Below are 27,666 nucleotides of genomic sequence, written 5' to 3'. Positions count from 1 at the left end.
AAAGGTTAATCAATCATTCTATCACCATGAAGTAAAAGAAAAGACTGGGTTTCAGGACTGGAAGGCTTGACCTTTCTCTTAAATACCTGAGCCGGCATGCAGCCGTTTCTTGGTCCCACCAATATGGCAGACTCCCCGCCGCGGCCCTGCAGCCCGACTGCTGTACGATGCCCTGCCTTTAACCCTTTGTCCTTTACCTTCAGCAGACCTTAACTCTACCTTTCTGCAGAAAATTACTTAACTACCTGGGTTCAGAAGTAAAATTCCAACTCCATAAAAAAGCATTCTTTCAGTGGAGCGAGTCTCAGAACCCACAAGAGTGGTTTATTATGTATCAGCTAATCAATGAATCACATGTCCACTTCAAGAACAGACTGTATACTGCCCCTGGCAGCACACCAAAACAGATACAGCAGGCTGAACGGAATGATTTCAGCAGTTCAGCCTTTGTGGTGATCCACTGCTTTATAAGGAAAGATTTAATTAAATTATAAATTAGAACCGTGTCCTGCCACTGCAGAGTGATTTCTGCTTTCGGAGTGAATGTGGTTTTCATAGTATCCAGCATGGTAACTGAGTTTGTGCCTGGCAGTGACCACAGACTAACGAGCAAAGGCTCATTGCTGGACCCGCAGCACCATCTACAGAAGAGACTGAGTACTGCAGACTCACTTGTGCAGGTCACATAACAGCCATGGGGAGTTTGAGGTGGATGGCTTTGAAGTTAGCTGTGTACATACAGTAGGACTGTTACATTTTTTTTAAATGGTTGAATGTTTGAAAAATGATCTCATCATACTTATAGCTGTATTAGCTAGACTCCTAAGTAATAGAGCAGGGACCCCCAAACTACGGCCCGCGGGCCGCATGCGGCCCCCTGAGGCCATTTATCCGGCCCCTGCTGCACTTCTAGAAGGAGCACTTCTTTCATTGGTGGTCAGTGAGAGGAGCATAGTTCCCATTGAAATACTGGTCAGTTTGTTGATTTAAATTTACTTGTTCTTTATTTTAAATATTGTATTTGTTCCCGTTTTGTTTTTTTACTTTAAAATAAGATATGTGCAGTGTGCATAGGGATTTGTTCATAGTTTTTTTTATAGTTCGGCCCTCCAACAGTCTGAGGGACAGTGAACTGGCCCCCTGTGTAAAAAGTTTGGGGACCCCTGTAATAGAGTGTTGTTTCATTTTGCTTTTTATTACATTAACTGGAGAGCCTATTTGTTTCAAAAAGCCATTTGATAATTTTTATAGGATGGAGTATTTAACTTCCTGGTTCCTTGGAATAGATTGCATTGGACTTAATATTAGATTCATGATTTATTTACTTATTATGTCTTCTGCTGCTATCTGTCCATCCTTGCCAGAATGTAATTACCAGGAGAGAGAGGTGTTTCTTTTATTTACCACTTTTTCTCAAGAACCTAGAGTAACACATGCACAAAAGCCACTACTCAACGTAATTGCTATGCATGAGTACCTATTGCAATGCAGTGCCCCTAAGAGGACCAGATGCAGAAGGCTATCACTACTGACCCCAAATTCGAGGGTCTTGCTTTAACGTGGGGGTGCCAATACCTGTTCTTCCTGACTTCCTGTTTTGAAAATGCAGTGAGATAGATCATGGATGGCAAAGTACTATAAACCGTTAGCACTATAAGATCAAGGCATTTATTCCAAGTATCTTTTTCTTTTTTAAGAGCTCTAGAAATGAAGAAAATATAATACTCCTCCCTTTTACACCTTCTGGCATAAAAGAGGTTGAAATTAAATTGAACCCAAATGAAAAGTCTCCCCTTTCAGACCCCGTCCTCAAATGTTTACTGAGAGGAAGTTGCTTCTGCAAGGGTGCATGTCCTTGTCATAAGGAAAATATAGAAAAATTGAATTGCTCTGTTATTGCCTATGGTGCAGAGCACCACCTTTCATAGAAGTTTAGAATAGAGGGATCTAGACATACATAAACAAACACTCCCTTAATACGTGCAAACTATTTAGAGATTTTTATATATAGTTCACAAAGTAGGATAAAAGTGTTGTTAAAAATATTTAAAAGGAAGCAAAGGGAAAAATACCTAAACTTTTATAAGACTGACTTTTAGTTTTATGTAAGAAATGCATGTGTTAATTTGCATGCTAAAAGGTTATACAGTGTATTTATATGCTATAGCATATAAAAGTAGTTAACTGTGTAGCGTCGAAGTTAATTATCCACCATCTTCTTTTTTGAAACAAGTGGGAAAGGCTGTGACTTTGAGACAAGCAGACTTGCAGATTAACCATGTAAGAGGTAAAACATTTCTGTGTGCGGTAATAGGCTTACAGGTAGGTAGACAAATGCTTCTGGGGCACATCAGTCTCTCCTGAGCCAGTTACATGTTTTCAGTCATCTTTATTTCTGGTCTTATCTTGAGACAGTGTCTTTATTTGAGTTACCTTCTTTCCTTCAGCTCTTATGTGCAGTGGAATGAATGAATGATATATTTACTCTACAACTGAGCAGGAGCACTTTGGGCTTGGGCTGAACGTGGGACTTGGAATTCTCAGGTGCACATTCTGGCTTGTTAACCTTCTAGGTATCCTATCCAATCATTCATATATATATATATATATATATATATATATATATGGTCATTTAAAGTGGTATGCCCATGTACCACCAAGGCTCCCATGACCCATTTGGGGATGGGGGGGGGATGAGAGTAGACAGATGAAATACAATTACAATAAACAAGTAAGGTAATTGGACACTGTGATCATTTGTATGGAGGAAATTAGCAAATTACAAATAGAGTAACCAAGGAAAGTCACATAAGGTTTCCATGGCAGGCCCCGTGGGGGAGGTGAGACTTGGAGAATGAGAAAGGACTCGCCGTGAGAGGACTGAGGCAGGGAATTCTGGGAAGGAGGGAAGCTAGTGTGAGGTAACGGGCGGGGGACAGTGGGTGCACAGGGCATGGGGATGATAGGATACAGGGGTTGGCAGGGGGAGCCTCAGAGAGCAAGAGGGACCGGCTGAGGGGTTCATGAGGGAGTGCTCATTATACCTCCAAAACAGTCCTGGAGTCATCCCCATTTCCAGTTCTAGAACTCTGGCCCCAGATGAGTCGCTCCTTGCTCATCCGTCTGCTAATGGGTCCCCCGGCCTTCAGTTCTGCTCCTTCAAATGTGTGATTTCCACACCTGCTGGAGTGCGCTGGACCACGTCCCTCCCCTTCCCATGTCCGCTGGGTGCCCAGGCCGTGCACGCGTGGGATGAAGTCTGTGCTCAGGGAGCAGCTCCTTCCTGGCCCGGCCCCCCGCGGCTTCACTACTGTGCTTTGCAGCTCTGGGCTTCACTCTGTGTGCTTCAGCTCCAGAAACTGCCAGCAGACCCCTGCCTCCGCCCTGAACCCGCCGTCCGCCTCCCGCGTAGGCCTGTCTCGCTGTGCCCCTGCTCCTGTGTCGGGAACTCACGTGCTGTGTTCTATCTCATGTCCTCATCTGCTCGCGAGTGTCCCTGCAGACAGACAGCGGGGCCAGCAGCCCAGAGGCCTTCAGTCAGTGCTAGATGGCGACTGTGGGGTCAGATAGCTTGGGGCAGAATGAGGGCATGTCGATGGAGTGCCCAGGTAGCTCAGGGGGCACCATCAGCGGACACTGCCAACCAGCCCACCATGCGGTCCTTCCCTCTCTCCCCTTGTCTGTCTCATGCACGCCTTCCTTGTGGTGGGCACCTACCTCATGCCGGGCACTGCTGCTTTGCATGCAAAGGAACAGACCCCAGGCCTGTCCCCAGACAACCTGGAGGCAGGCAGAGGGCTGGGTGGGCGCATGGAAGAACAAGCACTCTGCAGAGGTGCGGGAAGGCACGGTAATGAGACTGCGCAGGAAGAGGTGGAGTCTTGAACTGAAAAACTCTCCCCTCATTTATTTCCTAGAAGAGAAGGCTGGGGAGAAAGCTCACAGTGCTTTGCCTTCATTACTTCCCCAAACTATCCTGCAGCGTGCTTACTAATCTATTACGGAACACTCATGAATAAGTCACTCTAATGTCCCATCTCAGAATACGTGCACAAGGGTATTTCTTCAAGTTTCTCCACATACTTCATTTGTACGTTCCCTCTAAGAGATGATGTATCTATAGTTATATATATTTATAGATTTGATGTGTCAGGAATCCCATTACTCTTGGATAATCTTGCTTAACTGCTGATGGATGTATTCTAAGTTTTATTACTTAGGATATGTTTAAATTGGTTTTAGTATCATAATATATCTCTGTTCAAAGCATTTTAAAGTTCAAAAACATGATTAAATGTTTAATCCGTTCAAGTTGGGCCTTATATGTAGACTGCAGCTCTACCCTAATTGGCTTTGACACGCCGTTTCGTTAGTTTCCCAGAAATCTAAAAGTATCCAATTTCTAAATATTTAAGAAATAAGATTGTCCTTCCCTCCCAGATAATTAATTTAAAAATCCAACTTCTAAGAACCGTTAATTTAAGTACCATTCTTTTCCATAAGTCAACCTCACACAGTATTTAGGGATGACTCAGGAACACTGTCTTCCCTTGGAAGAGGCATGACCCTGTACATACATGGCAAACACAGTGTGTGGTAAGATTCTGTCACGTGTTCCAGAAGACGTGCAGTAAGAAACACATGTAAGGAGAAATCGCTGCCGGGCTCTGGGAAGGTCTCACAGTTCAGGGTGCAAGGGCTCAGTGGAACGTCATTCCCTACAAAGGTTTCCAGATACCTTAACACAATCCAGCAGCAGGGCCAGCACTGGCGACCGGGGCCCGTGTGCCACAGCGATCCGCACGCCTCCGGGCCCTTGTACCTGACAGAGCGGTGTGCCGTGTGAGCCCCACGGGGATTTTCTTCCTCAGCAACAGAATCATCTTGCTATCACCTAGGTGCTGTATTATTTACATAGTTCCTTTCAACCTAAAATTAGTCGTGTTATATATAACAGAAGTTTGAAAGTCTAAGGTCCTGAAATTACGTCATGTGCAGAAGAGAGTGGTATATAGGCTCGTTAATGACATAACAAGATAAGAACAGTATGTGTGACCAGGGACGTATGATTCTGACTCAGAATATACACACACAACACCACCACCACCACCCCCAGACAGGAGCTGCGTGACAGACTTCCAAAGACAGGAACAAAGAAAGGTCGTTACTCTTCATCAGTGACTATCCTTAGTTTTATTGTTGTTGATCAGTGTCCCCAAAACGACATCACAGGTGGTGAATCTATAGAAACTCAAAGGTTGATTGTGACAGAAACTACAGAGGAAGCCTGGGAGGGAGAGAGGCAAACACAGGCGGAGAGGAAGGGGCTGGCGCGCTGTGGACGCCGGCACAGCACAGCGACATGACGATGCTCTGGACACGAGGACGTGCTTCCAACCGCAACCCCGGGACCAGCTCTTCAGAGATGGGTTCCTTCCCACTGTGCAGAAATGGGGTGTGGTTACCTCTATTCACCACCGCCCCGCCCGTAGTCTCCCCACCCCGCTTCAGCCTGTGACGTGGGGGGGAGGGGTACATGCTGTTCATTTCAGTGAAACATGAACTATGTATTTGACGGTGCGGGAGCATTTGTGGTGGCTGCAGTTTGCTGGCTGTCCTAAGCTGGTTGGGCTGTCCGTGAGTGGTGGCCACTGCAGGCTGTGATGAGATCAGTGGCTGCACATGGTAATTACAGTGATGAACTATGGATGATGGCGTGGTACACACCCTTGGCCATAGCCGCTGGCCTCCTGGACATGGAGCCTGTAGCTGGGGGATTGATCAGTCCAGAATGTGGCCCCACGTGTGCTGCCTGCTGGTGGGTGCTGGGGGGCCATAACCCAGGACGACGGGGGCAGTGCCCATCTTACCTCTTCGTTGCTTCCCGTGTCCGATCGGTTGTGGCCACCTCCAGGACGAAGGCCTGAGGAGGAGCCCCCTCAGTGGGGGGAGGGGTCAGAGCCCCAGTAAGTACTGCATTGCTGATTTCTCAGCAGGCTTGGTGGGGGGGCGCAGCCCGCACCTCGGGATTTGGGGTTTATCGTAGGGCCTACGGTTCTACAAAAATATTTTAGTGCAACTGCATTTCCTAGTGTTTGAAATGTTAAATAGGTTATCTAATGCTGCTCCGGTAAAATGGTGATCTCTCCAAAGGGGGATGGGTGGCTGCTGTGTGTGAGGGGGAGACAAATAGTGGTCATGTTAACTGAGTGTATTTGACTCTCTGAGGCAAAGGGATGAGCGACTATACAGTAGAGTGGAAGAACAAACGCGAGGAGGAAATGAGTAAGGCTCCGCCAGGCACCGGAGTTCATGCACAGCAGACAGGGTCTCTTTGGCCTCTGAGCCCAGGGAACGTCCTCCTGTCTGTCTGGCCCATCTTTCTGAACATTCGCCCTTCCCAGGAAAGTCTCACTGAAGTGAGGTTGTCAAGAAGACAAATATGAACTGATAAAAATTACTTGGAATTTACAATGTTGAGCAGCTGATTTATGACAGGAGGCTCACAGTGGGCCGGCCGCATATCCAGCTGTTCTCTGCTGGTTTCTGGTGGTCAGGAGCTCATGATTCTGGGCAGGAAAAGGAAGGTCATGGGACTAGGGGGGCAGCATGTTAGAGCCTGGAGTAGGAGGAGGTTCTACTCACATCACCCGCGTAGTCAGAGTGTGTAGTCTTGCAGAACTGTGTGGTTCCCAGTTTTCTGATGTGCGAGTCTTCTTCCTCTTTTTCTTTCTTTCCTATCATCACTTTTTTCCACAGAGTATATGGCGGAGTGTACAAGTCCTCTAAAATAAAATGTCAAAATAGAGGAAGAGGCCCTGGCCGGTTGGCTCACTGGTAGAGCGTCGGCCTGGTGTGCAAGAGGTCCCGGGTTCGATTCCCGGCCAGGGCACACAGGAGAAGCACCCATCTGCTTCTCCACCCCTCCCCCTCTCCTTCCTCTCTGTCTCTCTCTTCCCCTCCCGCAGCTGAGGCTCCATTGGAGCAAAGATGGCCCGGGCGCTGGGGATGGCTCCTTGGCCTCTGCCCCAGGCGCTAGAGTGGCTCTGGTCGCGGCAAAGCGATGCCCCGGAGGGGCAGAGCATCGCCCCCTGGTGGGCAGAGCATCGCCCTCTGGTGGGCGTGCCAGGTGGATCCCGGTTGGGTGCATGCGGGAGTCTGTCTGACTGTCTCTCCCCGTTTCCAGCTTCGGAAAAATACAAAAAAATAAAAATAAAAAAAAATAGAGGAAGAAATTGAAACCATGCCGAGAGTCAGACCACAGGTGCTTCAGACAGAAAGCAAATGATTCTACCCAGGCGGGAATGTTGCAAAATTCAAAAAACATAATCAATGCAAAGCACTTTACATTCATAACATATTGACTTAATACTAATTATTTCAGATAGCTTCAGGTTCAGGGACAAAAACTTGGAACTGTATGGACTCTTAATTTCTACAAGTTTTTTATCTTTTGGTGGTGTTTATTTTTTAAATATTGACTAACACCTGCTTATTAAAATAGAATTTCAATTTGAATGAAAGTCCAAATACTCACAAATAAGTGAAATGAACTATAGTAGTCAATTCATTTTGTGGCTTAAAGTGAAATGATGTATAAGAAAACCAGTTTACCACAGGCTACGTGATATAAACGAGAGGTAAGCGCCTAAGGCATGTAATCAACGTTATAACCAGATGACACCAACCAAAACTACAGTGTTATTTGAGGACCTGTGTACTCCTGTTCAAACAGAGGGTCGTGAAAGAAGACAATATTAACAGACCACCGGTAACAAATGCACGGATTGTCCTTACCCCCTAAACACTGGACTGCATCATTTTTCTTAGGTCTGGACATTTCTCTCTTTAGTGGTTTAGGAAGAGTGTGGTAAGAATCCTGAGGAAATGTGCAGTGCTTCTCTGTCTGGAAGTAGGTGGCATCTTACCCACCATCCAGCCCTTGTGTGGACTTCAAGGGCTTCTAAAGATGTGGGCTTTGTGGTGGGTATGACAGGAAGTTTTCAGTTTTTCCTCTGGCTTCTTTTATTTTCTGTAATTTGAAAACGGTATGTCTGTAATTTTTTTGGCATTTATCCTGCTTGGTGGTGTTCTCTGAGCTTCCCAGGTCTGTGGTTTGGCATCTGACATTCATTTGGGGGAAATTTCCAGTTATTGTTTCAAATACAGTATTCTTCTGTTCCTTTCTCTCTCTCTTCTCCTGGGGTTCCCACTGTATGTTTGTTACACCTTTTCAGTTGTCCCTTGATTCCTATTCTGTTCGGGGGGTTTCCAGTCCTTTTTCTCTTTGCTGCCCTGTTTGGAAGTGTTTCCATGATACATCCTTGCTCTCTGAGTCTTTCTTCAGCCACATCCCGTCCTCCGAGGAGTCTGTTGACGGCGTTCCTCGTTTCTGCTGTGATCTCTGAGTTTTCCAGCATTTCTTTTGATTTTCTTAGAATTTTCATCTTTTTCCAGTTTCTACCTGTCATGCAAGCTATTTGATCCATTAGAATGATTAGCATATTAATCATAGCTGTTTAAATTCCTGCATCCCTACCATATCTGAGTCTAGTTCTGATGCTTGCTCTGCCCCTTCAGTTTTTTGTTTGTTTGTTTGTTCTGCCTTTTAATATAGCTTGTAGTGTTTTTCTTGCTAGCTGCGCATGATCCCTAGGTGAATGGAGCTGCTGAGAGTCAGCCTTGAGCAATGCGGTGGTGTGTGGGGCAGCTCCTGCTGTCCTGTGACCAGGTCTCAGCCTCTCAGGGGGCCTGTGCTTGTGGACTGGGCACTTTGCTCATGCTTGTAAGATCCCCCCCCCCACACACACACACACACTGTGTGAAAGGACGGCTCGGGTGGGCTGCCCCTGGGTGTTTCCCTTCCCCCCGCTGGTCAGGCTCCGGGTGCACCGCTCCTCTGCAAGGCAGGCTTTGTTGGGAAGAATAGTTTCTGGTGTATTTCAGAACAGTTCCTTTTCCCATGCACTGTGCCAGAAGTGGGGGTGGGGTCTGAAGTAAAGCTCACAAAAGTGTGGGGGCCCCATCACTGGAACTCCCCCCCCATAGTTTTTAATCTCTCAGACTTGTCCACACTAAGCCACCAACAGCTCATCAGTGTCAGTTCAGATGTCCTGTCTTCATGGTTCCGTGGAGCTTTCAGCCCCAGCAAGGGGCACTCCGCAGTCACCTGCTGGGCTCTCCAGTGTTAGGGACAGCTGTTTGACCTCTGACCTCACTGCTCTTACGGATCAAAGAAGAATCCTTGCTTTTTCAGTTCAGCTTTTTACTTGTTGGGATAGAGTTGAATTGAGAGGGTTTTAGGCAAAGCAAAACATATCTGAGTTACATTTTACAAGAAATAACTCTGGCCACCGTGTTGTAGAAAAACCACAGGTCACCACGCGCCTGCATGTTGGAGCTCTGCTGCATCGAGATGCGTTGAATTATTGAAAATCGTTGTATTTTTTATAAAGCGTAGCTTCCTCTTCTGAGGTGTGAGGGATTGGTGTGTGGCTACGAGGCCGGTAGCATCGGGTTCCGGCGGAGCAGGGGGCGAGTCTACCTTCCCGAGAACATGGGTGTCGGGTGGACAGGAAGGGTGGGGGTACATCAGTGAGGTACAGAAAAGCACAGCTCTCATTCTGAATCTCACCATGTGTAAGAGGAACATCATTCAATAGTTGAGGGATTGACTAGCAAACTTAATTCATTTTTAAATATCATAATAAATCTTAAGGCTGATTTGGGGTATAAAATTAGTTCCTACCCTCATCAAGACAGGATCTGGTGGCTCCACTTACACAGCTGTCCCGAGTACTGGCCCCTTCTGCCTCACCGGTCTTGGCGGGGGTAGGTGGGTGGGATTCATCCTCGTGGTCACAGATGGCAGCCAGTGCCATACTGTTCATGCAACATAGATGCCAAGAAGCAAAAGCATCAGCTGTTTCTTTAAGGAACATCCCTTTGAGCTGATGTAAAACCTCTGCATACATCTGTTGTCTGTTTACCCAGCGCCTTATCTCACGGACACACTCGGGAAAGGGAGACCAGGAGAGGTCATCTCCATTCTCAGGGGCAGGGCGGCGTCCCCAGCTACACACCTGGTTCTGTTGTTCTGGATGAAGAAAAATGTGAATATCTGAATTAGAAGCACTTTTTGCCTAGCCTGTTTTTATTCTCTCTCTCTCAAAACGCCCCAGACCTGTGGACTTGAACTGTAACAAAAGATGTGGGAGGTGACTGCGCATTTGTTCACTTGAACTTAGAAAAGTATTCAGCATTGTAAAGCCAGAAGCCACGGCCACCATCACAGCAGCCTGGCCCATGCAGGTTCACATTGGATTCGGACAGTCGGTAAAGAAACAACGGAGCCAAAAACTGATGGGCCAACATCTTTAATCCTAGCTTGCACCTGGCGGGCAAGTAAAAACACACACTGGGCTCCAAAACCCACTCACATTCAGTGCTCACAAAGCTACTGACTTATCCGAGTTTCCTAGAATCAAAGGTTTCTAGCTCACCAGACTTATTCACCTCTGTTCCCCATCTCCTTCCTTCTCCCTGCATAAACTGGCTTCTCCCTCAGCACTCCACCATCTTGGCTGCTTCTCCTGGCCACATGGCCAATTTCTGCTCTCTGCTCTGCTCTCTCTGCTCTCTCATGCTAATCTCAGGAACCAAGAGAACAAGCTCCTATTCTGCCCCTATTTTACAGTGTAGAAATCCAAACCTTTAATCCAATATACAAAATAGGGAAGTCTCTAATACAAAGTCACTTCTCTGAGGCATGATTGGATTGTACCACCCCACATCAAAATGGGTGGGAAAGGCTTAATCGCAAAACCAAGCCCCAGGCTACAAGGATTCTGCCTGCCCACAGCCGCCCCCAACACACATTAATATCACCTGGGCAATGGCCTCCACGTGGGCAGCGCCATCTTTAACAAAGTGAGCATAATACATTTTATCTGCCCAACAAGCATATTTCCTACCACTCACAGCATTCACTGGGCCACTCGAGCTGCTTCATCCTGAATCCGTCCCCTAACTTAGACTCTGATGGAATTCACAGGGTTTATATAAGTCGCCACCAGACAACTGTTCAGCATAAGATTCGCTATGACCCAAATCTATAAACTTCGAGGTTTATATTCTGCCCCACGTGAGAGCTGGCACCCGAGAATGAGAGCATGTGTGTTCAGAAAGCACTGTGAATAACGTAAGGAGAACCCTACAGAGTTGCTCTGGATGTAGGACAAAGTAGAAAAGTGATGATTCTGCAAACCAGGAGCGCCTGGCAAAGCCCGACTGACTTGAACCGCTGTGATGGCTCCCCGTGTGTGTCACACACGTCAGAGAGACGGGAGGAGGGAACCGAGCCTTTTGACATAAAGAGCCTAATAACCTGATGGGTCTTTTAAATCACCCATTTTTACTCTTAAGATATGACTCTTTATCAGATGTCTACTTACACTATTTTTAGCTTATCTGCTTTCTCCCCTTTTAATTTTAAACATAAAGTCAAGACTGGGGAGGCAGAGAGGTGATGTCTCTTGTCTCTCAAATCAAAATGTCAATTCTGTCAGACTGTGAAAACCATGACAAGTGAGACTGTAAAGCCAATATACACGGCCACCATCACAGCCACCTGGTCCATGCAGGTTCGCATTGGATTCAGACAGACGGTAAAGAAACAACGGAGCCAAAAACTGGTGGGCCATCATCTTTAATCCTAGCTTGCACCTGGCGGGCAAGTAAAAACACACACTGGGCTCCAAAACCCACTCACATTCAGTGCTCAAAAAGCTACTGTCTTATCTGATGTTGGGCGGATAAAATGTATTATGCTCACTTTGTTAAAGATTACGCTGCTCACGAGGAGGCCGTCGCCCAGGTGATATTAATGTGTGTTGGGGTGGGCTAAAGGCAGGCAGAATCCTTGTAGCCTGGGGCTTGGTTTTGGGATTAAGCCTTTCCCACCCTTTTTGATGTGGGGTGGTACAATCCAATCATGCCTCAGAGAAGTGACTTTGTATTAGGGACTTCCCTACTTTGTATATTGGATTAGAGGTTGTGAAGCTACAGTATAAAATGGGGACGGAGCGGGAGCTTGGGCTCTTGGTTCCTGAGATTATCATTAGAAGAGAGAGAGCAGAAGAGAGCAGAGAAAGGCCACGTGGAGGAGGCCAGGAGAAGCAGCCAAGATGGTGGAGTGCTGAGTGAGATGCCAGTTTGTGTTGAGTTTGTATTTGGGATAAGGAAGGAGATGGGGAACAGAGGTGAATAAGTCTGGTGAGCTAGAAACCTTTGATTCTAGGAAACTCGGATAAGTCAGTGGCTTTGTGAGCACTGAATGTGAGTGGGTTTTGGAGCCCAGTGTGTATTTTTACTTGCCCGCCGGGTGCAAGCTAGAATTAAAGACTATGGCCCATCAGTTTTTGGCTCCTGTAAGGCCAGGAGCCGCCATCGTGGCCATTCACATGCAGGTTCCCATTGGATTCGGGCAGACGATAAAGAAATGGCGGAGTCAGAGGATGGGGAGCCATCCTATTTATTGGTGTCTCACCAAGACAGGCAAACCACAAAAGAAGACAAGGGAAAAGCAGAAAACCAGCTCTTCCCATGAAGGGCAAGGGATCAGGGAAGCCCCTGCAATTGTGATAGCAGGAACTGTGTGTCCAAGCTCCTGGTCTGTCCCACTTTATAGTGTAGAAAACCAAAATCCCTTAATCCAATATACAAACAAGGAAGTCTCTGACACAAAGTCACTTATCCAAGGCATAATTGGATTCCTCATGAGAGTGCACCACCCAGATCATACAATCAGTCAAGGGTGTGGGGGAAAGCTTAGTCCCAAAACCAAACCTTAGGCTACAACGACCTGGCCTGCTTATAGCCTGTCCCCCACACCCAATATAAGTCACAAGCGAGCAAACATATATATCATATTTACAAACTTATTTGACCAACAGCTCCGCTGTTTCTTTGCCGACTGTCCGAATCCAATGCGAACCTGCATGGGCCGGGCTGCTGTGATAGTGGCCCTGGCCGTGGCTTCTGGCTTTACATCTGAGTTTCCTAGAATCAAAGGTTTCTAGCTTACCAAACTTATTCACCTCTGTTCCCCATCTCCTTCCTTCTCCCTGCATAAACTGGCTTCTCCCTCAGCACTCCACCATCTTGGCTGCTTCTCCTGGCCTCCTCCACGTGGCCTTTTTCTGCTCTTCTCTCTAATGCTAATCTCAGGAACCTAGAGAGAGCAAGCTCCCAGTATGCCTCCACTTTATAGTGTAGAAATCCAAACCTTTAATCCAATATACAAACAAGGAAGTCTCTGATACAAAGTCACTTATCTGAGGCATAATGGGATTCCTCATGAGAGTGCACCACCCCACATCATGCAATCAGTCAAGGGTGTGGGGAAAAGCTTAGTTTTAAAACTAAGCCTTAGGCTATAACGACCAGGCCTGCTTACAGTTTGTCCCCACACACAATGCAAACTATAAGTGAGCAAACATATATATCAATTTACAAACTTATTTGGCCAAGACATAGTATGTCACTTAGTACGTTGCTTCTAAGCGTCAATGCCTATTTTTAAAAAGATAATCATTTTTCCTACAAAAGAAACCTACCAGCATTTTCCGCCCATGTCCCTGCCCGTTTCTGGATTCTGAAGGGGATGCTCGCACTGTGGGCGGGGCAGGTGCACCAACAGACCCGGATAGTCACTTTTACTTCTTTTAAACACTCTTTCTACTTGAACCTCATCCAGGAATACCGTCCGGTGACGGCAGTCTGGTGCTTGCAAAGCTTGCTTTAAAGAATTCAGAAATGTCTACCAAGGGCAGTCGGGAGACTGGCTCACTGAGAAGCCAGTGAAGGGTTTCGGGAAGGCTGCGTGGTGAGGAGAGGCTGTCGTGAAACAAGGAGGAAAGAGCAGAGGGGCTCCGACGCAGCCCGCTCTCAGGCCTGTGCGTCCACCTTGTCCCACTGAACTGCACATCTGTCAGAATCGTCCCTGTGTCGCTGTGGTCAGCTGTCACAGCAATCAGGGAGAAGCAAGTGGGGCAGTTCAAGTCACCTAACGGCCAGGTGGCCGAGGAGGGGGACAGCGCATCATTTCTCCTTGGCCTGAAGCATGCCTCCCCTAGTCACTGCCCCGTACAGACACAGCAGGTGCACAGGGCTGACGGATGCGGTGGCAGAGGCTTGTGTCCCAAGTTTGTCACCTGTGGACTCTTGACTACTTTCCAAACCTTACCCCTGGGCATTCCCTTCTTCTGACATTTCAGTGCCAGTTAACAAATATATTTTTGATCCAGTCCTTACACACTGCTCCAGGGATCGTGAAGGGTTCAGAAATTAACAAACATGAGCTAGTCAGAAACATACAGTCTAGAGCAGCGGTTCTCAACCTGTGGGTCGCGACCCCGGCGGGGGTCGAACGACCAAAACACAGGGGTCGCCTAAAGCCATCAGAAATACATATTTTATTTAAAAATGTATTGTATAATAAATATGTATTTCCGATGGCTTTAGGCGACCCCTGTGTTTTGGTCGTTCGACCCCCGCCGGGGTCGCGACCCACAGGTTGAGAACCGCTGGCCTAGAGGATGGAAAGTCGTGTGTGTGTAAGGAGGTAGGTTGTGTGACTCCTAACTTTAGACCAAAAACAAAACCATACATAAAAGTAAACTAGTTTCAATTTTTTTTAAAGATTAGGTAAAAAAGAAAATCTCTTTGCTGTGAGACATCCATTAAAAAGCAAAGTGACCTAAAAAGGTGAAGGTAAACGAAGAAGCACGCACCAGAAGAAAGCCATTGTTGAGATTTTTATTAGACCAAGCTGGGTTCAAGATTCACTAAGACAGCAGATATGAAACAGGCATTTCTAACACTGAAGGGAACAATGAGGGTGTAAGTGTAGGCTCCAATGTTATCGTACCATAATCCATAAAACAAATTACATGGAAGTTAAAAAAGTAGACGGACAGAAACACTATGGTGGTTATAAGCTGTAATTAACCTCTGTCAACCCACGACAGATCAAGGACACAAACAAAAAGATGGGAAAAATCTGAATTACAATTAGTAAGGTTTACATAATACATAACTATATATATTGCTCACAAAAATTTGGGGATATTTTATCACTTCATATTCATTTTTGAAATATCCCCTAATTTTTGTAAGAAGTATATATAAACATATAGACATATATGGTTTTGTGTGTATATACATATGAAATACAAACACTATAATTAGTTAAGTTAGGAGGAAGTAAAAAATTATATGCAGGCCCTGGATAGCTCTGTTGGTTAGAGCATCGTCCCAAAGCACAGAGGTTGCTAGTTCAATCCCCAGTCAGGGCACATACAGAAACAGATTGTTCCTGTCTTTCTCCTGCTCTCTCCCTTCCTCTCTTTAAAAAAAAATCAATAAGGCCCTGGCCGGTTGGCTCAGCGGTAGAGCGTCGGCCTGGCGTGCGGAGGACCCAGGTTCGATTCTCGGCCAGGGCACATAGGAGAAGCGCCCACTAGATAGTGCACTAGCAAAATCAGGAGCACAGAAGACGTAGTTAGAAGTGAAAAGGTCAGATAACCACAGTCACAGGACAGATTAAATGAATGATAAATGTAATATGCAGGTGTCTCCCTGATACCTGAAAAGCTCTAAGCATCCCAGCAGGAACATGGGATCTCTGCTGAGATCCCAGAATATCCCCACAAGGAGAGAATACTATGTTTATAAACATCTTAGTAGATTAAAATAATTCCCCTCCTGTCCCTCTTGAAATGACTGCTCTTTCATGATGAAGAGACGAGCTGATTGAGAAACAATTTTCATGTGGAAAATAAATTTAAAAACCTAATTTAAAAAATTGCACACGCTATGACTGAACTTTGCGGAACAAAAACCATGTGCATGTAGACTGAAAGTGGGAAAATATATGTAATTAGAGTAACAGGATTATAGGTGATCTTTGTTATTTTCCAGCCCTTCCAAAATACCGTTTGCATAAGAGAAACCCAGGATAAAGAAGATACCTCCTGGACCTGAGCCCAGCTATGTAACAGGGCTCCCAATTTGCTCCTTGTTAAGAGGAGGAGTATGTCTTCCCTCTCGCGATTGGATTGTTGGCGAGGTCCTGTTACCTTCACAGGTCGCTACAGTGAACCGTTTCCTTAGCTGAGTGCATAACTCGTTAAATATGTACCAACAATAGCAGCAGTCCCGAGCCTCGTAGGGAGGCAGTCATACAGGAAGTCTGAAGTGCCGATTCAGTGTGTCCATTCTGTGGGATGTAGAGCACATTTCTAAATTAACAGATCCTACTAGTGGGCATTCTAGTGTCCTTTAGTAGAAGGGACCACAAGGGAACTGTGGGTGCTCCGCTAGAGATGACAGATAACGGGAATGATTCGGGTCTTGGACTTGGAAGGGATTCGCTGGGGTGACTGTCAGGTACTTGAGTTACTCGGGCACAGAGAGAACGGAGGCAAACTCTGGACCAGGTGCCTAGGACCGTCTCTCCCTTCACATAGTGAAATGATTTATTTTGGAACTGGCAGCTAAACTGCTCATTTTACAACGCCGTGGGAATTTGTTGAGGTTGGTGGCACTGCTTATCAAAAGACACTGTGGGAAATTCTGGGTTGCCGCCTATGCTGTGTCTCAGGAGCCAGTGCCACCGACTGTGAAAGCTGGACTCCGGAGCAGGTGCCTGCAGGTTAGCATCCCCTTTGCACAGAGGGTCTGGCCGCTGTCCACCTGTGTATTCAGTCTTTCTATTTCAACACTTTATTATTGTCCAACTTACAGTGACCTTCTATTTAGAATATATTAGTCCTCCAGTTAGATGAATGTGGAACCTGAGAGTCAAGAGACCCAAGAAACAGCCAGTTATGGAGCGGAGGTAAGGAAAGTCACAGGAATACACTTCAGGAATTAAAATGGAAGTTTCGGCTCTACCAGACAGGCAGGATTTTTTCAAATACCACATCATATTATTGTGGACCTGGGACAAGGAAACCCAGGCTGGGGACGTGGAGTGTCAGGCCAGCCCTCTCAGAGCAGGGCACTGGAACACAGATGTCACCTTTCAGTCAAACATAGTAAGGAACTTGCCTCGGGCTCTCACAGCCTCCTGTGACTGGGCTCCCAACCGTATATCCTTTCTGGACATCATGTCAGGCATGTTGAAAATTTTCTTTTCAAATCTACAATCATGACATTCAAATAATGCAGGACATTGACTCAAACATTCCATTAATTACTCCCCAGAGCTATTATGAATACCTGTTATTCATACTGGCTGTTTAGGCTAAGGAGAATTTAAACTTATGAGTGTATGACCATAAGGTATGATAAATGTTATGATTAATGGTCTATTGGAGTAGGAAAACTTTTAGAATTATTGTTACTGTTGCAGAAATCCCCTTGTTCTATAAGGATATGTGCGGGCAGTGTCCCTGATAAGAGAAACAAGGGTGTGTCACCATTGATTGATGACATGGTAAACCTTTACCGTGCCTCTGTTCACATAATCAATCTCTCTTCTCCTTGCTGCCTGATGGGAAATTTTAATGGATGTCTCCTCCAGCAGTAAAAGCACTGAGCCACAGAGAAAGTGCTTTCTGCATCGAGTGAGAGAGACACCTCCATACCAGCCCGGAAGGGTCATGAATCCCCCACTGACGCCACGCTAGAATGAAAAGCCAAACCAAACCCCAGTTTATCAGAAATGCACTAACATTGCTCCAAGTTCTGTCCATGCATGTGCACTTTACAGATCAAAAGGCTGCGATCCAGAGTTGATCTCAGAGGGGAAGGAAACAGGTGAGAGGGACCACACGGGAAGCGGCAGTCCAGAGAGGAGGGCGCACCTGGGTGCGATGACCTCCAAGCGGAGTTCAGTAAGTGTCAGAGCAGCTGGTGGCTCGGTTCAGTCCGTTACTGCCAGTTGAGGAAACGCTGAGTGCTGAGAAAAGGGTCTTCTCGGAGGTCAGTACAGAGACCCTGGATTTGCGAGCTCAGGGAGAACCGGTGCGCAGGAGCAGGGGCGGGTGGCTCTGTCGGCCCCTCCGGGAATGGCCCGGCACCCAGACGCGCCTGGTGGCAGAGCAGATGCCACTTGCAGGTCCGGTATTTTTTCATGAATACCAGTCATTCTCAGTCTTTATGATGGTTGCCTTAGGTATTCATTTATTCATGCAGTAAATATTTATAGTCGGTCCACTGTGTATGCGGGCCCTATGCTAAGTCTACAGGTGTATCGGAGAGCAAAACAAACCTGCTCTCTCGTGGGCTTACATGATGCAGACCAGGGAGCAAATTGTGGAAATCACACTTTTAATATTAATACTTTTGTATAATGTAAACAATTAGGGAGGCAGCTTTGGGGATTTCTTGTTCTTATTGGAGCTTCTTGAGTTGGCAGACTGTACTCTATTAATTGAGAACAGCCCCGAGCAAAATCGTCAAATGCCCGTCCTCACTCCATTTTCATAAAGTTCTTTGTTCACAACACCAGGCTTCCAAATGTGCCGCGCCCTGAGCCATGCTCCCCGCCCGAGCTCAGCCTGTATGTGATCAGACTGGCCTCCTGACCCGCAGGGCGTGGCCGGTCTGTGGAGGGTGCACAGGGCAGCGCCTCCCAGCCTCCTCACTGAATGCCTGCCTCTATCACAGTAAATTTTGCACTGAAAAAGAGATGAACATAATTGCAATTTTAAGAGTATTTTTTCAAATGACACAACATCCTCCTCTGCCCCTGGCACGGGAGTGTCTGTAGATTGCAGTAATCTGGCACTCTTCATAATTTTTACAAAATACTTTAAAATTTCAAGGATATACAAAGGGACAGAGATTTCAAGCACCCTAAAATGGCAATTTAATGGACCTACCAGTTTACTGTAGTCTGTAAGAAAAGAGATGGGTCTTGGAGGTGCATTTTTTGCCTTTCCTATTAAAATTTCACTATCAAATTCCAATGTCATAATTAGCTATACGGGTGGGACTTAAGAAGAGAAGACAGTCTGCTATTTTTGTATTTCCTACAATGGCCTCGTAACTGTTCTGAAGTTGTATAAATCCCCTTGTACACTGGGTTTGGGCTACATCAAAAGAGAAAGTAGTTCTTAGCATTTTAGAAACCAGCGACCTAAATCGCATACCAGAGTGCGTCTTTTGCAGTTTTCCACAAGCGTAGGTTGTGTCTGAGGTTAACTGTGTGCAGTCAGCCGCGCTGTTAAAACTTGAATGTTTGCCTACAGGGGGCGCCAGTCTACTAACTTGGTGGCTCCCTGAACCTCTCCACTGAGGGTCAATGGGCTTACATCCCTGAGGCTGGTAGTGATATAATCATGTTTAATATTATGAATATAGCAACCTTTTTTTCCAGAAAAAAAAAAAGCTTTTCACTTTGGTTTTCCAGGTGTTTTTTTAATGACATATAAAATCACAAACATAAGCTGCACCAATCCTAAAACACCACCATTACCACACTGCGCATTATCAAAGCTATATAGGACTAACTACTGTTTTTAAACCAGTCTGCATTTGTAGCAAATTTTTAAAATTAGTTCCTTTTTATTATTTTTTTATTCAAAAACTTTGATTATTGCTTGAGGTGTACAATGATGTGACATTTATATACCTTACCAAAAGGGATTGGTATCCAAAATATATAACGAACTCACAACTCAATAACACAAAATAATTTTAAAAGACATGAAGCTACATTCCTTTTTGATTTAAAAATTTAGGCTGTTAGGGCAACACAGAGAAAAGAAGTCCTACTGAAGCGGCAGGTTTAGTAGACAGACTGCATGACGTTTATTTGGCACGCTGATGCACTTTACATGCTGCAGTAAGAAGAGGCCTGGCACCCGCTCAGGTGGCATGCCCAGGAGGGACCAGGGAGAGGGCGCTCCAGGGCCCCCGCCACAGGCAGCGTGTGAGCAGACGCCTAAGACCGGGCCTCCACCTGTGGGGGTGCATCCCTGCTCCCAGGTAGAACTCTACACACCTCTCTTAACAGGAGGGCAGATAGTTGGCCACGCTGGTGCCGCATCCCTGGACGGGAAGCAGGGCCTGGACCGGGTCGTTTGCAGCCTTGGCTTTATGTGGAAGAATGAGCCTTCTGGGGAATGAAGGCCAGGATAGAGAGAGGTCACCCGTCGGATAGAGAGAGGTCACCCATCGGATAGAGAGAGGTCACCCGTCAGATGAATGCCGACAACAGCTGGCACCCGGCCCCGAGGTGTATTCTGTAGGAACTGCCCCTTTAAGGCGGAGGAGACAGGTGTCACTGCTGTGTCCGGTAGTGTGTGCCAAGGGGGACACTAGCACTAGCAGAATGAGTCGCAGAGGCTTTCTGGCCACTAGTCACAAGTGAAGTTGCCCCAAGGCCAAGGTCAGAGACAAATGCTACTCCACACCCATGAGACGGTCACAAGTGCCCAAGTATAATAGAAGACAGTCTGGAGTCCCCCCCAGTGAGCTCTTGTAGTGAATGTAGGAGAGACGGCATAGCTGTGTCCATCGTCCCTGCAGTGAGCGCTTTGCTAGCACTCATAGGGCAGCAGAGGACTGGCAAGTGTCTGTCCCTGAGGCCCAGGGGAGCCCAGCGCCAGCACTTGCGTTTGCCCAGATTGTAGGAACATGCCAGGAAGAAGAAGGGGACAGGGATGCTGCTCCAGATTGCATATTGAAAAATGTCATAAAGAGAAACAGCCGGAAAGTGACAAGTCATAGTACAACCGCCAGGACGGTGAGTTAGGATGCCCCACACACCACTGACTGGATCAAAGTGAGGCGCTTGCTTAGACCCTGCTCGTCAACAGGGCACCGTAAGGGCCGATTAGAGCTGCATCAGGCACAGCCCTCCGCCCCCCAGTCTCCCCCTCCAGCCTAGGCGCTTGCAGGGAATGCATGGGTTGTTTGTTTCTTAATTACTAATATAGAAAACGTATTCACAAGCTGTTTCTACATGTACATACCTGTTGTGATTTAGCACATTTTTAAACAGTATCATTTTAGTAATAACCCTGTTTACCAAACAGGCTCGAGTTGTAGATTTGTCTCTATCAAATAGGACTTCTTACCCTGCAGCTTTGATACAACTTGAGCTTGTACAAACCATGTGACTCAATTTTGAAGGAGTGATTTTATTTTTCAGCATAAAATTGCCATTATCCATCCTTCCCTCCCAATACTCCAAAGTAATATTGTTTTCTACATAAAAATTTTGTGCTCACCTGACTTGGCTTTAACTGATGTAGATATTTTAAAAGCATTCATTTTCATTCTGATTAATGGTTGCAAATACAGCCATTCATTACAAACAAATTTATTTTTTATCTTCTGTAACAATATAATTTCCCCTAGAACTACAAAAAAAAGCTCTGCGATTTAAATCTTGCATACCATGAAATAATTTACCCACATAAAAGCGAACTCCTGTTAGCCGAATGTCACCTTAATTTTTATCTGTGTTTTCTAGAGATATAGCAAATTGTTTTTAGTAAAAGCCAAGTATTGAACCATGTCTAGCTGCTAATCCTGTTGACTCATTTTCTTGTCCCATCTGGACTGTTAACACTACTTAACTAAGCACTGACCAGCCTGACAAGCCTCCTACAAGTCGTGTTTTATCAGTGGAGTTACGTGGTGCGTTTTCTAAGTAAGAGCTCAGCGTCCCCTGCCTCAGTGCATGCCCCATGCCTGTGTGCATGCTCCGTAGCTCACTTCCTCAGAGACGAGGGTGGAAGTCCTCGGAACCAGGTTTTCTGCTGGCCTGACGCCCATAGCACTGGTCCAACCACAGGGATCCCTTCCTTCTTTTGTGGGGCTAAGCTTTAGAAACTCTCAGGTAACACACCCACATACCCAGCAATTTAAATAATCAGGATGTCATTTCACTTTGACCCAATCTGAAGGTGATTCTGGAGAGCCCGCCAGTGGGGTGCATGGCACAGTTTAACTCCACGAGAGCAGAGGGTGCACTGGGCAGGGAGGCTGAAGACCCAGATCCTGGCACTGTGAGCTCTTAGGTCAGTAAGATATCCTGAATCGTTTTCCCAGCGTGAAATAAAGGGGTTGGATAATAGGTCAGTAGCTCTTGCATGATATTTTCTGAAGCCCTAAAGACCTAGTGAGTTCTCTGGGGTCACCTTCCAGTGGCAGGGGCATTACTGCCAAGTGGACAGAGCCCTGAGCCCAGCACCCTGGTTGGTTCAGGCAGCAGCCTGAACTCTTATCTGTGTCAGACCTCCGCACCAGATAGCACAGTCCCTTTCAGACTACAGATCCTGTGCTAACTCAGCACAGGACCTTAGACCAGGTCACATCCTGATCGGAAGAAAAAGACATCTGACCAGTTAACTTCAGGATAGATAGAACACACAAGCCAGCACTCACCAGGAATACAGTAAATGGTAGGTAGAAAGGCATAAATTTGAGGCCAGGATAATATACTATCAACTTCGCCTGCAAATAGTTAATACAAAGGAAGTTCAGGCTGTCATCAGAAAGGATCTATGGCCGGGTTATCATAACTAGAGCAGGGCGGAAATCTATTAATTGTGAAATAAAGTAACTTCCTTTTAAGAATGGCTAATATTTTTAGACTCATTAGAATATTCATATAAGATGTCAGCTACTTCTAAAATGAAATATTGTCGTGTATCAGTTAAGGGGAAATGGGAAATGAAAGCAGGTCAGGACGAAATGCATTTGGAGCAAGCATAAAAATTTACAGGTTTGTGGACAGTCTAAGGTTCTGTTTTACCACCTTTGGAACCCCACACAAGTTAAATAATATTAAGACCAACAAAAGAAACCAACTGACAGATGAACAAAGAAGTCACTAAGCAGGTAAGTTAAATAATTAGTTTTTGGATTATTAAATACAGTTATATATTACAATTATAGATTTTTGTTATTTAAACTATAAATATCATAAATTATGGGTTTTTTTCTCTAAGTGACACACAACCCAAGTTGTGCTCAGTTTTTTGGTGAATTTTGACACACCAAGCTCAAAAGATTGTCCATCACCGTTATAGCCTAAGGCTTAGTTTTAAAACAGCTTTTCCCACACCCTTGACTGTTGCATGGGTGGTGCACTCTCATGAGGAATCCCATTATGCCTCAGATAAGTGACTTTGTATCAGAGACTTTGTATATTGGATTAAAGGTTTTGATTTCTACACTATAAAACGGGGCAGAGGAGCCCATGCTGGAGCAGGGCAGAAAAAGGCCACGTGGAGGAGAGGAGAAGCAGCCAAGATGGCAGAGTGCTGAAGGAGAAGCCAGTTAGTGCAGAGTTTGTGCAGAGAGAAGGAGATGGGGAACAGAAGCGAATAGGCTGGTGAGGTAGAAACCTTTGATTCTAGGAATCTCGGATAAGTCAGTGGCTTTGGGAGCCCTGAATGAAAAGAGAAGTGTTTTCCCACTGTGTGTATTTCTCGCCCGCCAGGTACGAGCTAGGATTAAAGCTATGGCCACCAGTTCTTGGCTCCGTTGTTTCATTACCATCTGTCTGAATCAAATGTGAACCTGCATGGGCCAGGCGGCTGTGATAGTGGCCGCGGCTACTGGCCATACAGGCAGTTTTGGATATTTTACAAAAAAATAAATGAACAGTTGGTTACCTAGGAGGGATGAGCAGCTAGATGTCTGGGGCACAGGACAGGGAGGTGACAGGAAGTGAGGTCTGTCAGTTACTATGTCACATAGGAATGACACTATCAGATGCAGGCTCTAGAGAAGTGGGAAGGAGAGGTGATGACTTGGAACGAGTATAATTAGAAGCTTATTTTCTGTGGGTCCGGTTAGGAGTCTACTCATGAGTCTACTCATGCAGCAAAAGCAGTTCTCCTTCAAGAATATAGCAACGATCTCAGATAAACAATCTGACACTTGTGGAACCAGAGAAAAGAGAGCTAACCAAGCCCAGAGTTAGCAGAAGAAAAATGATCAAGATCGCAGAGAAGAGCTACAGATGAAGAGCTGGTTCTTTGCAAAGATAAATAAAATGAACAAATCTGTAACTAGACTAACCAGAAAACAACAATCCTTTGAGCCCAGGTAAAAACTAGGATTTTAACCTAATTGGTTTCCAGAATCTTAAAAATGCATTGTGTCAAGTTCAGGTGGGGTGAGCACACCCGGTTCTTCTCTGGAGTGTCCACTTTCCAGCTGGTGGGCCCACGGAAGCGCCCGCCAGGCCTTCGGGAACAAAAGGTGTGACACGTTCAGGCTGCCACCCCCACCCCCACCCCGGGGCCTGAACGGCAGGAGGGCCGCCTAACACATTCCCAGGTGGCGGTGCAGTGCATCCCCCACCCTCCATGTTGAGTGTCTGCGTGTGTAAACGGACGTGCATATTAATACACGTAGACACTTCACGTCGGGAAAGTTCCAGATCACCGACAAGGCCAGAGCTTCATGCCCCAAATCACGTTAGAGTAACGGCCACGTGAGGTTCACTCTACCCCTCTGTAGTCTTACTTTATCACTCCGTACTTATGTTAATAAAGGTGGTGACTGAAAAACTAATACTGTGAGTTCTGATAAGTAAACTGTGTGAACTGGTAATACTAATTATATACATTATCCTGTAATAAAACTTTCTGAATGTTAAAATTGGCATGTCAAAGACGACCTCAGAAAGAGACTAGGCTCCCTCTAGTGGGAAGCGAGCATATTGCAACCTAATCACAGACGGTGGAACTTCACAGCTAACCTTCTGAAGGGAAGGGGCGTCTGACTCTGTTGGGGAGGGGACTACAGAGGGGACTACACGAGACTCCACAGCACCTGTTTGATAACAGTATTTATAGACCAGTGATGGCGAACCTTTTTATAAAAACCGCCCACTTTTGCAGAGCTGGTCAACCTGGTCTCTCCTGGTCAACCTGGTCAACCTCCTCTGCGGGAGAGATCAGGTTGACCAGCTCTGCAAAAGTGGGCAGTTTTTATAAAAAGTTTGACTACCCCTGTGTTAGAACATGTGACTATAGATGTGTATCTATACATAATTTATGACTATGTAAATTCTCATTATATAACAACTCCGAAGCCTGTACTGGGATAATTAAGCCGTTTAAAGGACCACCTCGTCTCTCACCCTCGCGTTACGGCTGAGCAGAAGTGGTTTGCTCGGGGTTGCATTTTGGGAAGTCTGCCCTGACCTTTGAGTCCCTATTAATTTTACAGAAAATTAAGCTTTGTCCGTTTTGGCTTTTCTTAATTTATGAGGAGACCAAAAAAAATGATGAAAATCTTATGCTTTCTTGAAGGAATTCATTTTCTGCCTGATACCATTTATACTGGAAACTAAAAGTATCACTCTGGAGTTTAATAACTGATGTAAAATGTTCTCAAATCGTCAAGAAAAATTAAAATTGCACCAGGCGAGGAATTAAGTAGCACATTACAGAAATGGGTTTTGGTTTTCCAATTGGCAAAGAAAAAGGAAATGTAATGAAATTTTGTATGAGAACAGCACATATCCAATGGCCAGCTCCGGGAAGAGTGAGCATAGCAAGTTATAAAAACTTTCTGTTTTAAAATCCCGTATCAGATATTCCCCCGTCCCACATCTTATATGTCTTGTATCCAAGCACGTGCCTCGTTACTTCCTGGTGACGGCGGACAGTCGCTGGCACTGGACCAGTCTGGCTCTCACCACGTCTTCTCCTTTCCTTCCAGCAAACCAGGTGCTCAGTTTCGGAACGCTGGTCAGCACTTCCAACACCTACGACGGCTCTGGCGTTGTGACCGTGGAAACGGACCGCCCGCTCCTCTGGACTATGGCCATCAAACACTGACCCAGGCCCGGCATTCTCGGTGTGCCTCTGACTCGCCTCATCTGCCAACGGCTCGTTGCTCAGTAAGAACAGCTCGCCTGGTCTGCAGGAGTCTAAGCCTTCCCAGGAGCCCACTTGCTGTAAAGATGTTCATGTTTAGGTGACACTGGTAACGGAAATGACGGACCTCCGTTTTTAGAGCGAGGGGGGAAATTGCTTTCTTTTTTTTTTTTTTTTTTAATTAAGTGCTATTCCATTCAGTTGGAAACTAATGTGGATCATTCCACAGCCCCCTTCAGTACTGATCATCCTTATGTTACTAATCATTCCGTTTGTCCTGGAAATCTGCTTTCGCTCTGAGGCCGAGACGGCTCTGAGGGCCCCAGCTCCGCAGCCCGCCCCGCACAGCCTCCCTGCGGGCACCCCGGGCTGCCGCTGAGCGTCTGTGAGGGTCACGTCCTCTGTGACACAGAACAGCGCTTCTGCCCAGACTCAGATGTCAGAGCGGCACCCCTTTACTTTGGGGTGCCGTCTTTGGTCTTGTCTCCTAAAAATGAGAATTGACCTAATTATCACATTTGAAAACGGGCCATCATGGCAGCCCTGGGTGAACAGAGAAATGGCACAAAAGATCAGTGACAGTTCATAAAGCCCTCCTGACACAGCTTCCTGGTGGAGGGACCCATCAGGGCTGCCCTCCTGTAGTTATAGCCCAACCTGGAACCATGGTCCCCGGGAAACAGGTGTCAACACAGAGCTGCGCCCGCCGTTCCTCAGGCTGGGCAGTACGTGCGTGGGCACCGCGCTCCCCCAGCTAACGGACGTGAGCTCGGCAGTCGGGGGCATAAGTGGGCACCGCGCTCCCCCAGCTAACGGACGTGAGCTCGGCAGCCGGGGGCATAAGTGGGCACCGCGCTCCCCCAGCTAACGGACGTGAGCTCGGGGGCATAAGTGGGCACCGCGCTCCCTCAGCTAACGGACGTGAGCTCGGCAGCCGGGGGCATAAGTGGGCACCGCGCTCCCTCAGCTAACGGACGTGAGCTCGCAGCCGGGAGCATAAGTGGGCACCGCGCTCCCTCAGCTAACAGATGTGAGCTCGGCAGCTGGGGGCATAAGTGGGCACCGCGCTCCCTCAGCTAACGGACGTGAGCTCGGCAGCCGGGGGCATAAGTGGGCACCGGCGCTGAGGAGCCGGGTCTGAGCCCGTGCCCGGCCCATCTGGCCGTGCACCTGGGAGACGGAGGGCCGGGGGAGGGTGCCCGGCCGCGCCCCACACTCAGATTCTAGGTGCCGACAGTCACCGGCAGACAGCGCACAGGGTGACTGCGGTGAAACCACCGGGCACTGAGATACAGTCACGTTTCTTTCATGAGCCTCTCTTCTAGCTTTTCGCCCCGTTCTGTCCCATTTCCCAAACCTGTGTGCTGCTATATGGACCACGAAGCAGGGCGATCCTGCCCGCCGGGTCCCCACCCACGCCCCGTGTGGCTGTGTGGAGGGCCAGCAACTCCTCTCTTCCCGGTGCTATGACAGCGTGGGCAACAGAGGGCACCTGGTGAACCAGCGTGCGGCTGTGACGGTTAATCACTAGAGATTATTTTAATTATTTATGCAAATATATATGAGATTGAAATCCAGACGCTAAATAAAAATATTTAGTTAATGTGCATATCTGTGGTCTGTGTTTAAGAAAATAATGTTTACCTATATTTCGTGATCAGCAATCTCTCAGCAGTGTTTCTATATTTAAAAAGATATTTGCTCAAAGGGTGATTAACAACAACAATACTTCACTCACCTAGACCCAAATCTAGGCCGTTCTGCGTCTTCTCATCACGGGCGCAGCCCGGTGGTCCTGCCTGCG

The 27,666-nt window shown here is 46.6% G+C and overlaps 1 protein-coding gene across 3 annotated transcripts in view; it reads left to right on the top strand.

Annotated features, from left to right (window-relative positions):
• TPK1 (thiamin pyrophosphokinase 1) overlaps positions 1-26,807 on the top strand; it is a 151,340-nt gene extending 124,533 nt beyond the window's left edge. For all 3 annotated transcript variants that reach the window (XM_066362946.1, XM_066362947.1, XM_066362948.1), the window contains one exon: positions 25,705-26,807. In XM_066362946.1, the coding sequence (XP_066219043.1) occupies positions 25,705-25,823 (119 nt within the window). In that variant the 3' untranslated portion in view covers positions 25,824-26,807. The remainder of the gene's footprint in view (positions 1-25,704) is intronic.
• The last annotated feature ends 859 nt before the right edge of the window (positions 26,808-27,666 follow it).

The sequence above is a fragment of the Saccopteryx leptura genome, chromosome 2 (genome assembly GCF_036850995.1).
Source record: "Saccopteryx leptura isolate mSacLep1 chromosome 2, mSacLep1_pri_phased_curated, whole genome shotgun sequence".
In the NCBI taxonomy this organism is placed as follows: domain Eukaryota; kingdom Metazoa; phylum Chordata; class Mammalia; order Chiroptera; family Emballonuridae; genus Saccopteryx; species Saccopteryx leptura.
This window is presented reverse-complemented; position numbering and strand designations above follow the sequence as displayed.